Source organism: Pituophis catenifer, unplaced genomic scaffold, assembly GCF_029215685.1.
Source record: "Pituophis catenifer annectens isolate HBS135680 unplaced genomic scaffold, rPitCat1.0.hap2 SCAF_4, whole genome shotgun sequence".
NCBI classification, from domain to species: Eukaryota; Metazoa; Chordata; class Lepidosauria; order Squamata; family Colubridae; genus Pituophis; species Pituophis catenifer.
Window position 1 is genome coordinate 13,278,485 of NW_027256884.1, and position 12,155 is coordinate 13,290,639.

Below are 12,155 nucleotides of genomic sequence, written 5' to 3' on the forward strand. Positions count from 1 at the left end.
GTTTTGCTTTAAGGTGGGTTTTTTGTTTTTGTTTTTGTTTTACAAAAAAAAATTAAATTGCTTCATAGATTTCCTCCAGTGATGTTACAACGTATTGAACTTAGATAAGGGAAAGAAAGATGTTTTTTTCCTTTCTGTAATGCCTACTTAAACGTAATTTTATGGTGCTTGAATGCATCCCGATAGCTATCTCAAATGCAGCTTCTGGAGGCAGTTGCTACTAGAAACTTGGCAGTTTAATTACAGTGTGAGAATGATGGGAATATTCGTCTAATCCAGTTAAAACGCCATCTTTTGGCTTTGGGCTTCAAACTGTAGTGTTAGAAAATGATATAGCAATAGCACTTAGAATTACATACCGCTTCACAGTGCTTTGCAGCTCTCTCTAAGCAGTTTATAGAGTCAGCATATTAGCCCCAACAATCTGGGTCCTCATTTTACCGACCTCGGAAGGATGGAAGGCTGAGTCAACCTTGAGCCGGTCAGGATGGAGGGAATCAAACTCCTGGCAATGTGAGCAGAGTTAGCCTGCAAAACTAAATAATGCAATACTGCATTTTAACCACTGCGCTACCACATATAATTCAACCTCTGCATAGGTCCTACTAGGCATTTTCTCAGAAATCTTAAAATTAAGTCCAGCCTTTAGACAGATGACATCTGGAATGTGGGAACTTTGTTATAGCCATGGCAAGCCCATATCAGTGAGCAAGGCTGTCAGTTATTTTTGATGTTCTCAGAACTTAAATGTGCCCACCGGCTTTGTTCTCTGCCTGCAATTGGTCTGTTGAGAAATGTAATACATTGTAAATTTGTATTGGGGAGGGAGAGAGGGAGGGAGGAAGAAGGAAGGAAGGAAGGAAGGAAGGAAGGAAGGAAGGAAGGAAGGAAGGAAGGAAGGAAGGAAGGAAATTAAAAAGGAGTAGGGAGGGAGGAAGTTAAAAGGGAGGGAGGGAGGGAAGAAGAAGGAAGGGAGGAAGTTACAAAGGAGGAGGGAGGGAGGAAGTTAAGAGGGAGGGAGGGAGGGAGGGAGGGAGGAAGGAAGGAAGGAAGGAAGGAAGGAAGGAAGGAAGGAAGGAAGGAAGGAAGGAAGGAAGGAAGGAAAAAAAATAGAATCCAAAATATATTGTAGGAGAATCCAGGAAATCAAATTCAGTTAAATGGTCCCAAGATAATTAACTGCATCGACAAATTTCGTACATTTATGGTTCATATATTGTATACTATACAATGTATGAAAGGTATACTGCAAATAATATATTTTGCCAAACTGTGTGTATAAAAGATGTCAAAAATCTGTTTGTTTTTTTTCTTTGGGCAGGGATTTGCAAAAAACTAAAAACATCCTAATTTTTTTTAACATCCTTTTAAACATCCTTTTTTTAAAAAAAGGAAAAACCCATCAAAATCATTAGCTACAAAAGAAGTCTTCGAATCTGTCTGTTTCTACAAGCCACTCCCCTGAGAACAGGATAAATATCATACATTTTGCAAAACTAGCATTTGTCTTGTTACAGATGGAAAGTAAGAAAGAATGGATGTGAAGCATCAATAGCAGCTCCAACATAACTTTAATCAAACGCTCCCGCCCATGGTAGCTTGTAACCTTATATGTGTATTAATGTATGCTATGGAAAAGAAAGTAGAAATTCTACTTCAAAAGATGTCTGATTTAAAAGTCTATTGCTATTATTATTATTATTATTTAATTTTATTTTTGTCTTGGCACAGCGTGCATTTGGCAAGAAGATTGCTACAGCTAGAGAAGCAAAATACATTGCTTGCAAGAGATTTGGAGCGCCAGAAGGAAGAAGTTGCTCGCATTTCACAAGAGGTATAATTGATGTGTGTATGTATATATATATATATATATATATATACACACACACACGCACACACACGCACACACATACACATATATACCGTATTTTTTGGACTATAAGATGCTCCGGACTATAAGACACACCTATCTTTTGGGGAGGAAAACAAGGGGGAAAAAATCTGCCTTGGCCTCTCAGCATCCATCCAGTATTCATCTGGCCTGTTTGCCGCCTCCTATTCGGTGGCGGCACTGCCCATTCGCCGCAGCCCGTTTGCCACCAGCACCACCACTCATTCACCGCTGCCCATTCACCACCACCCGTTTGCTGCTACCGCCACCCGTTCAGCGCAGCCCATTCACCGCTACCAATTTGCCAACACCCGTTTGCTGCCGCCACCACCCATTCAGCATGGCCCAACACCCTCCCCATCGCAATATTCGGAGTATAAGACACACAGACGTTTCCACCCACTTTTTTTGAGGGGGAAGGAGTGCGTCTTATACTCTGAAAAATACGCTACATACACACACACACACACACACACACACACACACACACACACACGTGTTTGTGTGTGAATTATAAGCCTAATTATATGGATGAAAAGTGAGCGAGCTTGGTCTAGTGCAGGGGTGGGCAAATGTGGCTTTTTTATAACCTGTGGACTTCAACTCCCAGAATTCCTGAGACAGCCAAGCTGGCTCAGGAATTCTGGGAGTTGAAGTCCACAGGTTGTAAAAGAGCCACATTTGCCCACCCCTGTTCTAATGGTTAAGGAACCAGGTTAGAAAGCAGGAGGCTGTGGGTTCAAGTCCCTTCTTAGCCATAGAAGCCAGCTGAGTGACTTTGGGCCAGTCACTCTTTCTCAGCCCAACCCGCCTCACAGGTTTCTTCTTGTGAGGAAAATAGGAGGAAGAAGGTGTGTTTTATATGTTCGCCGTCTTGAGTTATTTGTAAAATAATATGTACATGTGTGTGTGGGGACAATTGTGGACAATACTCCCATGCTAATCCTTTTCAGCGCAGTACGTGTTGCTCTAATAGCAGAGATGAAAAGACAGATTATTCTGCAGACTAAACAAAACAGAGACTAGACAGATAAGCCTCTCTTCTCTCAATAGGGAAAAACTAGCAAAACGGGTTTAGTTTTCTTCAAGTTTTTTTTTTTATGCAATACCTATTTATATATTTATTTAATATATCTGCCCATCTCAGACAATATAACCTTGGACACCTATCAACAATAACACACATACACACAAAATAAAACAACCTCTCTCCACTCCTGGATTAAAGCCATCACACACACAACCTTGGGCCACACCTCCCATGCCATCGTTGTTTTTTTCTGACGGGCTCTACCTTCCAACTCAATTAGGATCTTGGCTGGTTCTCAGAAGGTCCATCCAGAGGCCACTGGCAAGTTGGTCCATCCAGGGGCCTTCATCGTTGTCTTCTGACATGCTCGTCAGTCGTGGATATTTGAAAATGGAGGTGATCCTTAGCCGAGGAGGTTCACCATTTTTAGTTCCAGGGAGAACAAGAGAGCAGAGAACCATTTGGCCATTCCTATTCCTGACCAGAGGGAGGCGGTGGCTCAGCGGCTAAGACGCTGAGCTTGTCGACCGAAAGGTCGGCAGTTCAGTGGTTCGAATCCCTAGGGCCGCCTAATGGGGTGAGCTCCCGTTACTTGCCCCAGCTTCTGCCAACCTAGCAGGTCGAAAGCACGTAAAAAATGCAAGTAGAAAAAGAGGGACCACCTTTGGTGGGAAGGTAACAGAATTCCATGCGCCTTTGGCGTTGAGTCATGCCGGCCACATGACCACGGAGACGTCTTCGGGCAGTGCTGGCTCTTCGGCTTTGAAACGGAGATGAGCACCGCCCCCTAGAACCGGAAACGACCAGCATATATGTGCAAGGGAAACCTTTACCTTTGCCTTTAGTCCTGACCTCTCCCTACATACAGCGCTGGCTAAAGCAATCCCAACTTGAGTTTTCCAAGATAAACCTTGATTATATCCCTTTAGAGATACAGAGAAAGAATCCAGGTCAGCCCCTGGCCAGTGAACAGATTTTCAGAAAGTTATGAAGGAAGGGCCCCCCCTGACTCCTTGTGAACTATCAGAAGACATTGTCCTCTGCTGCCCTCTAAACAGTAAAAGTATAACATTTGCCCTGGGCTCTTTGCTCTGGAAAGAATACAGTTCAACAGAACAGTCTCTCTCTCTTTCTCTTTCTCTTTCTCTTTCTCTTTCTCTTTCTCTCTCTCTTTCTCTCTCTCTTTCTCTCTCTCTCTCTCTTTCCCTCCCTCCCTCTCTCTTCCCCTCCCTCTCTTCCTCCATCTCTCCCTCTCTCTCCCTCTCCCCCTCCCTTTTTCTCTCTCCCTTTCTCTCTCTCTCCCTCTCCCTTTCTTTCTCCTTCCCTCCCCTTCTCCCTCTCTCTCTCTCTCTCTCTCTCTCTCTCTCTCTCTCCCTCTCCCTCTCTCTCTCTATCTCTCTCCCTTTCTCTCTCCCTCTCTCTCCCCCCTCTCTCTCTCCCTTTTCTCTCCCTCTCCCTCCCTCTCTCTCTCCCTCCTTCCCTCTCTCTCAGCAGGGCTTGGGTTTAAAAATTCTGGGTCGGGGATCACTTGCCCCAAATATGCCTCTCCTCGAGATTTCTTTGAAGCCATGTGATATAGACATACATAATTTTGAAATCCTGCTGCCCTGCAAATAAACTGGGGGAAATAAACCCAGACATTTTACAACCCTTTGTAAATAATAGAGAAGGGGGTGCTTAGCTCCATCTTTTTTCAAGTAATCTTTATATGCGCTATCAGGATTACATTGTGGGAAAGAGAAAGAGACAAAACAAACGTGTAGGGAGCTTCCTTTCGTGATTTCAATGTACCTCTTTTTTTTCTTTTTTCTTTTTTTTTTTTTCTTTTCTTTCAGCGAGACAAAGCAAATTCTCTGTTGAACCAAGTGCAGCAGCCCTACAAGTACCTCATTGAGTCTGTGCAGCAAAGAGATTCCCAGATCCTTGCACAGAAAGAACGGATTGCTCAGCATGAAAAGGACATCAGGTAAAGACTCCAAAATTGGCGTTGACTTTCCCTTGGCAAGTAGAATCTAGCACCCTGTTAGAGACGAGCAGCTAAAGCACTGAGTCAGCCATGGAGGCACCAGGCTAACTTTTCTGAGAATGGGGACTTTGGTCCATCAAACATTGAGGGCTGCTCCTGCTAATTTCATAGCCATAGCTATTTGGACTTTTTTCTCTTAATGGTGTAGAAGTCATTGCCTTCTTAACAGCAATGTTCCAATATTTAAGGGGCTGCCAGAGAAAAGAGAGGGTTGACTTATTCACCAAAGCACCTGAAGGCTGAAAAAGAAGCAATGGATAGAAACTAATAAAGAAATAAAGAGAAATTTCCTGACAGTTGGAACAATTAAACAGTAGAACAGCTTGCCTTCAGAAGTCATGGGTGCTCCAACACTGGAGGTTTTTAAGAAGAGATTGGACAACCATTTGTCTGAAATGGAATTGGGTCTCCTGCTTGAGTCGGGGGTTGGACTACAAGACCTCCAAGTTCCCTTCCAACTCTCTTATTCTTCTAAGTTATCTTTTAGACCCCCTGGTCTAATCGTCAGCCTTTGTGTAGCCAGTAAATCTCTTTCGATCACTTAATTAACATGGTTCTCCTGTCCCACTTATGTGGCTTAGCTTAAACTTTGCTAATCGTTTGTCTGATCTCTTTCTCCAATAAGACTTTCCTTTTGCCATTGTAGATAATTCCATCCTGTTATCTTAGGTGTCAGAAGGGGAGGCCTAAGTGTCTCTTTGATTCCATCAAGTTCTGTTCCTATAGCTGCCTAGAAGGTTGAATAGGCTGCTGATTGAGGTGCCAAAGTTCCCTAATTTTCAATTCAGAAAAAGTGTCCAGAAGTGGGTTATTGTTGTTTTTTTAATCTTGCTCACCTGATTTTTGACTTAGCTATCACTGTCTGGCTGCTTTCCCATTATAACTTCTGAGATTTGAAGACAGGAGAAAATTCCCTGTGTTATGAACCATCCTTCCAGTCTTGAAATGTAGGCTCACCTCTTATTTTAGTGTCAGCCTTTATTCTTCATTAAACATGGAGGATTTCCGATGTTCTCAGAAGTCTCCTAAAGCCTCGGAAATCAAATCAGGGTTTTCAAAGCCTCGGAATTCAAATCAGGAATCCTATTCAGGGTTTTTTGCCACCATTATTATTATTATTATTATTATTATTATTATTATTATTATTATTGAATTTCTATACCGCCCTTCTCCCGAAGGACTCAGAGCGGTGGACAGAATAAGATTTCATATACATATAATATATTTTATTTTTTTAATTTTTTTTTTATAAACAGTAAATAATAAATTGAGTCTTTGAATTGGAAGGGCCAGAAGCATGCATGGAATAGGGCCATGATTGAAATGCAGCCTACTTGGTCTTCATAAAGTCAAATTTAAAATCATTGGCTCAACTGATTCTCCTCCCTCTTGGAAAACTTGGAAAACATGACAGGGCCTGAACTATTAAAGCCAATGGATCGAACACATACAAAATCTTTGTCATTTGGTTTGTCTTTGCTTTGGGTGCTGCTATCTATATCAGGGGTGCCAAACTCAAGGCCCGTGGGCTGGATCTGGCCCACAGGGTGCTTAGATCTGGCCTGCGTGGCAGCCCTAGAAACAGCAACGGACCGGCCTGCGGTGCCTCTGCCAGCGAAAATGGAGCTCGGGAGGGCCACGCACGGCCCTCCCAGATTCCGTTTTCAGATGCGACAGCCTGCAGCCCTCTGCCAGAGAAAATGGAGTGTGGCCTCCCTGAGCTCCGTTTTCGCTGGCAGAGGGCTGAAGGAGGTCGTCACGGCCAAAAATGGAACCTGGAGTGACCTAAAACTGGCCATGCCCACCCCGGCCATGCCCACCCCGGCCATGCCCCCCGGCCCCCTGAGGTAAAACACAACCCAGATGCGGCCCTCAATGAAATCAACTTTGACACCCCTGGTCTATACGGATGGTAGCCCAAAGAAAACAGTCAAGTTTTCCTTTTCAAAAAGGATCTACGTGTGCTTAATTCTGAGCAATTTATGTTATAACTCGCATTGCAGCTAGAATACAGTACTACTACATTTCCTAAGTCATTTTCTTTCTGCCCACCAGTCAGTTAAATGAAGAGAAGAAGGCTTTGCTGAGGGTCAAGAACCAGATGGCGGCAGATTTGGAAAGACTTCTAAATCACCGTGAGGTAATTGTCTTGTTTTACCCCAGTTGTTTCTGTATGGTGTTTCCCTCTCACCACCCTCTTTGTGCTAGTCATAATATGTTTTGTTTTCAGCTTTGTAGTTTTTCGAAAATAATTTTTAAAGTGCCTAGGAGAACTCTTCTTCCACATCTAAGAGCCATGGTGACAGTGGTTAGAATGCAGTATTGCAGGCTGACTCTGCCCACTGCCAGGAGTTCGATCGTGACCAGATCAAGGTTGACTCAGCCTTGTATCCTTCCGACCTTGGTAAAATCAGAACCCAGATTGTTGGGGGCAATAGGCTGACTCTGTAAACCGCTTAGAGAGTGCAGTTTAAAGCTCCATAAAGTGGTATATAAGTCTTATTGCTATCTTTCCTATCCCAAAAGGCCACTGTTAACTTCTACCCCAACCTTCCCCTCCACTGTAAACTCTCTCAGTGCATCTCATTGCCACCAGCCTTCCACCAGCTTCAGCCCCTTCTTAATCCCAGCACCATCCCATGACCAGGGTGCCACTTGAGGTCACCAGTCTCCATGGATAGTACTCCTTCCCACCCCTGCATGTCCAGACAGAACCCAAGGGTCTTGGGTGAGGAGCAGAAGGAGCAAAGAGCAGGGGAGCCTTAGCTCGTGGGACATCACTTGCTGTTCTGCCCCAGCTACGGATCCCAAGGAATGTAGCACATACAAACTATGAACAAAGCTCAATTTGCTTCCAAACGTAGTTTTCTACAAATGCAGGCTGTTAATTAAAACGTCCTTAACAACCTGCCAGAAAGTCCACAGATAAGATAAAGTCTTACGAGAGTTGGCAGAAAGCCCAGAAGCAACGTTTGCAAAGACAATCCACATTCAATGACCAGCGAGCGAATATGCGTTGTTTCCTGCAACGTTTACAAGCTGTGTGCAAACTTAAATAGGCTAAGGGAGTGGCCAATTAGCCCCAAGCCTTACTCTCGAGGAGACCTCCTCCTGAGTAACCACTCCTGCCTTTTGGCAGCTCTGAATGCTCGTGCATTGAGAAGAGGCTCCTTCACTTCATCCTCTTCACTTGAAGGAGCCTCTGGAGGTTCTGAAGTCCCTGTATGAATCTCTGCCTCTGGCACCACATCTTCTTCAGCCTCCTCGCTGTCCAACTCGAGCGCCGGCTGCACAGGCTGCTGGCGCGACACCACACCAGCCTCCTCGTCGTCGGGATCAGCAACAATCCTCGTAGGCCACTGGTGGGCCACAACACTTACTTCCTTTTCCAAATGTCACCACCTGGAGGTTCTCCAAGTAGGGAAAAGGCTTCTCATCACGTCAAGGGAAGCACACACAACCACCAGGCTCTGCCGATCTTCTGGAGGAGGAGATGGAAGTAGAGGAGATAAGGAAGGAGCCATGTTCCTCTGATTGCTTAATACCAATCTCAGCTGTTCCAGGCATCCTGACCTTGTGGTGCTGTGGTGTGAGAAATAATGGAAGGACCACAAGATTCTGATGCCTTGTTCCCCTCACCACAGTTTCTCCTCTTTCTTGATCATGTCTGAGTGGTAAAACTTGGAAGGAGGAGTTCCATCTATGCTACAAAGGTAGAATTTGATATTGCAGCGCAATACATTTCAACAGTTAAAAAAAACCATATAGTTTATTTCTTCCTTTACAATGTTTCATTGCTCTTTAACCTATTTTCCGGGCATGTTCTATCTTTAATTATTGGCAATTTTCAGACGCTAAACTGAAAAGCTTGGTTAAATGCCAAAGAATTTCATGGCAATGAAATTTAACTAAAGTAAAATGTAAAAATATAACATAGACAGATAATATCTCCGTATTATGCCCTTAATATACGGCGTCATATAACATTAACAAAAAACTCATTCATTTCTGCAAAATAATTGCTTCTCAAGCCAAAATTTTTCAAAGCTAGCTAACTTCATGTTAATAAAATAAATGTAATGCCATAAGTTCGCCATCATGGGTATAGGGTCTCCTGCTTAAATGGACTAGAAGTCCTCCAAGATCTTTCCCAACTCTGTTATTCTGTGTGTTCCGTGTGATGGGGCTGAATTTTATTGATACCAGTTAGGTTGTGAATTTTTAGTTTAACCTTTAAATATCCTTTTTTTTTTTTTATTGCTACATGTACCAGAAAAGCTAAAACTTAAAAAAAAAAAAAAAGATGTATGTCGGTTCATGGATTTTTCAAAGGAATTAAGACACTCCAGATTTGCGCGCTGCATGGCTGAACCCTTGAACTGCCAAAAGCCAACTTTTTTTAACTTTTTACGTTGACGCCCTGTCATAATCGCAAAACAAACAAAAACAACCCCAAGAAATTGGAACTGATTTGGGTCAACTTGACCTTCAATCCCAGACGTGTGCTCCATGACACAGGAGGAGCAAAGTGGCAGGTCATGCTTCTGATATAATTTACATTGACGGATGAGGGAACTGTGCATGATAGATCTTGCCCCTACATCTTTCATTGGGTTGCCCTGGCTGCTGCAGATGGAGAAGTTCAGATCTGACAGTCTTTCCCCTGTGTCCCTTCCATCTCCCTGGGGGTTTGTGTTTTACTTTGCCAGCCTCAAGGGAGGAAATTTCAGGCTTTCGTAGAGCTCTTTCTTCTCCTTCAGGAGGTGATGATTGCAGCAGCCCAGAAAGATGGAGAAGTAATAACTACTAAACCAGGGATCAGCAACCTGTGGCCCTGGAGCCGCATATGGCTCTTTCACCCCTCTGCTGCAGCTCCCTGTCACTCAAAATATGCATCACAACTGCCAATGTGCGACACCCACCGGCACACGATTTATTGAGCTTTTCAACCCCCGGTAGGCCAACCATGGATAAGTCCAAGAAAAGAAAAGTTTCAGAAGAAAACAGAATGTTAAATTCAACTACATAAGAAATAGTCAGGCACAGGAAGGGTTTTGTGGCTCCCGGTGTTTTCTTTTCTGTGGGAAACGGGTCCAAATGGTTCTTTGAATGTTTAAGGTTGCAGACCTCTCTACTAGACCAAGAGAATCTCTGGAGGGCTTCAGAGTGGGAGACAGGTCGGATCTAAGAGCTAGGAAAGCAGGAGAAACTTTTGGGAAAATTCCAGGATGGACAGTCTTGGTTTTATTGACAACTATCACCACCACCCCCCAAAAAAAATCTGGGGTAGTTGAGATTCCCTGGGGGCAGACTAGCTCAAGAGTTGGAACAGCAAAAACAATGTGTGGTGCGGATAAACACGTCTTTGTACAAAAAATACAAATTCAACCATCTTTTAAAGCTTTATCTTCTGACTCTGACTCTAAACCCTTGGCTGCCTTCTGCCCATAAGAGCAGTTCCATTGTTAAACTCACCTGGCTATGCAGGAAATCATCCCTTAGCCCCAATGACTTGGCAGATTCCTTCTACTTTGTTTGCCCAGAACGGATTACAATTCAGTTTAAATACATCTACATACGAAATGCAAGAGATCTGTCTGTCTGTCTGCCTTCCATAACTTATCCGGGCAAATATTTCCTTTTCATTAAGCTCTTCTCTGTGTTCTCCTTCTAGATGTTAAAGGAAGATGTTACAGCTTCTTCCGGCCAGCTTTTCCAAAGGCTAAATAATCTGCATAAACATTTCGCTTCTTCTTCTTAATCTTATCCCACTTGTCTGAATTTTTCTTAAACTGCGGTGACCAGAACCGATATCAGACTAGATATAAAGTCAGACCAGTACAAAACAAGTTGGCATAGTGGTTTTTCTTGTTTTGGAACATGGATGCCTCCAGAAATATGCTTGCCTTTTTTGTCTCTTCAGTGCAGTGGTGGGTTTCAAAAAATTTTACTACTGGTTCTGTGGGTATGGCTTGGGCATGGCATGGCTTGGTGGGTGTGGCAGGGGAAGGATACTGTAAAATCTCCATTCCCACCCCACTCCAGGGGAGGGATACTGTAAAATCTCCATTCTGTCCCCAATCCAGGGGAAGGTTACTGCAAAATCCCTATTTCCTCCCGATCAGCTGGGACTTGGGAGGCAGAGAATAGATGGTGGCGGGGCCAGTCAGAATTTTTACTACCGGTTCTCCGAACTACTCAAAATTTCCTACTGGTTCTCCAGAACTGGTCAGAACCTGCTGAAACCCACCTCTGCTTCAGTCATCAGTGACTGTTCCACAAACTTTTTCACAAGTGCTCTTGCCTTTCGGTCAGGCATCGAAAGTCCTTTCCTTAAATTCTGTGTATATCATCTTGCGTTGATCTCTTTTAAATTTCATTCTCTTATTCTCATTCCAATTTCTCCATTTTTCTCAAGATCATTTTGACTTTTTATTTCTGTCTTCTGTTCGCTCTTCTGTGCCATATTCATCAGTCACCTGCAGATTGGATAAGCATTCTCTCTACTTCCTCATGCAAGTTATGAATGCAAATCATGGAGAGAATTTAACCTGGCAGCACCCAACATATTAATTTATTCCTGCCGAGTAAGACTTCATTGAGAAATGTGATCTGAGTACAATCTTCAGTGCAGTTGGGTCTTAACTGCTAATCAGAATATCGTGGCATGCCATATAAATGCTTCTTTGAAATCTATTTTTTTAAAAAAACAAAAACAAAAAACATTTTCAGCATTTTTATATTTTTTTGTTTCCAGAAGTCAGTCAGCCAATCAGACAAAGAGAAAAGATTAAATTTGTTCTTGAAAAATCCAAGGTACTTGGATATCAATAGCTTTCTGATCTACTCTATCCATCCATGATGGATGGATGGGCTGTAATACCCTGATCTTTATTTTTCCTCTTTTGGAAGACAGATACAGAACTTGCTCTCCCGTTCTCCAAAGTTTCTCAAACAAAATGCCTAGTGGTTCGTCCAGACCTCAAGTCCCTTAAGTCACTGAGGATGGAGATCAGATCACATGGGATTTTGCACTGATGATGTTACCTAGTTTGGTAATGAAACCAAGAAACCACCAAGCTCAGAGAGCACCAAGGACCCCATGATTTTGAACTAATTTAGATAGAGATATACCTTGTAAAGGTAAAGGTTCCCCTCGCACATATGTGCTAGTCGTTCCCAACTCTAGGGGGCGGCGCTCATCTCCG

At 43.3% G+C, this 12,155-nt stretch overlaps 1 protein-coding gene across 1 annotated transcript in view; it reads left to right on the top strand.

Annotated features, from left to right (window-relative positions):
* PIBF1 (progesterone immunomodulatory binding factor 1) overlaps window positions 1–12,155 on the top strand; it is a 100,578-nt gene that overhangs the window by 74,915 nt on the left and 13,508 nt on the right. Inside the window, exons 14-16 of the mRNA XM_070942831.1 lie at window positions 1,732–1,834; window positions 4,757–4,887; window positions 7,003–7,087. Coding sequence (XP_070798932.1) covers window positions 1,732–1,834; window positions 4,757–4,887; window positions 7,003–7,087 — 319 coding nt within the window. The remainder of the gene's footprint in view (window positions 1–1,731; window positions 1,835–4,756; window positions 4,888–7,002; window positions 7,088–12,155) is intronic.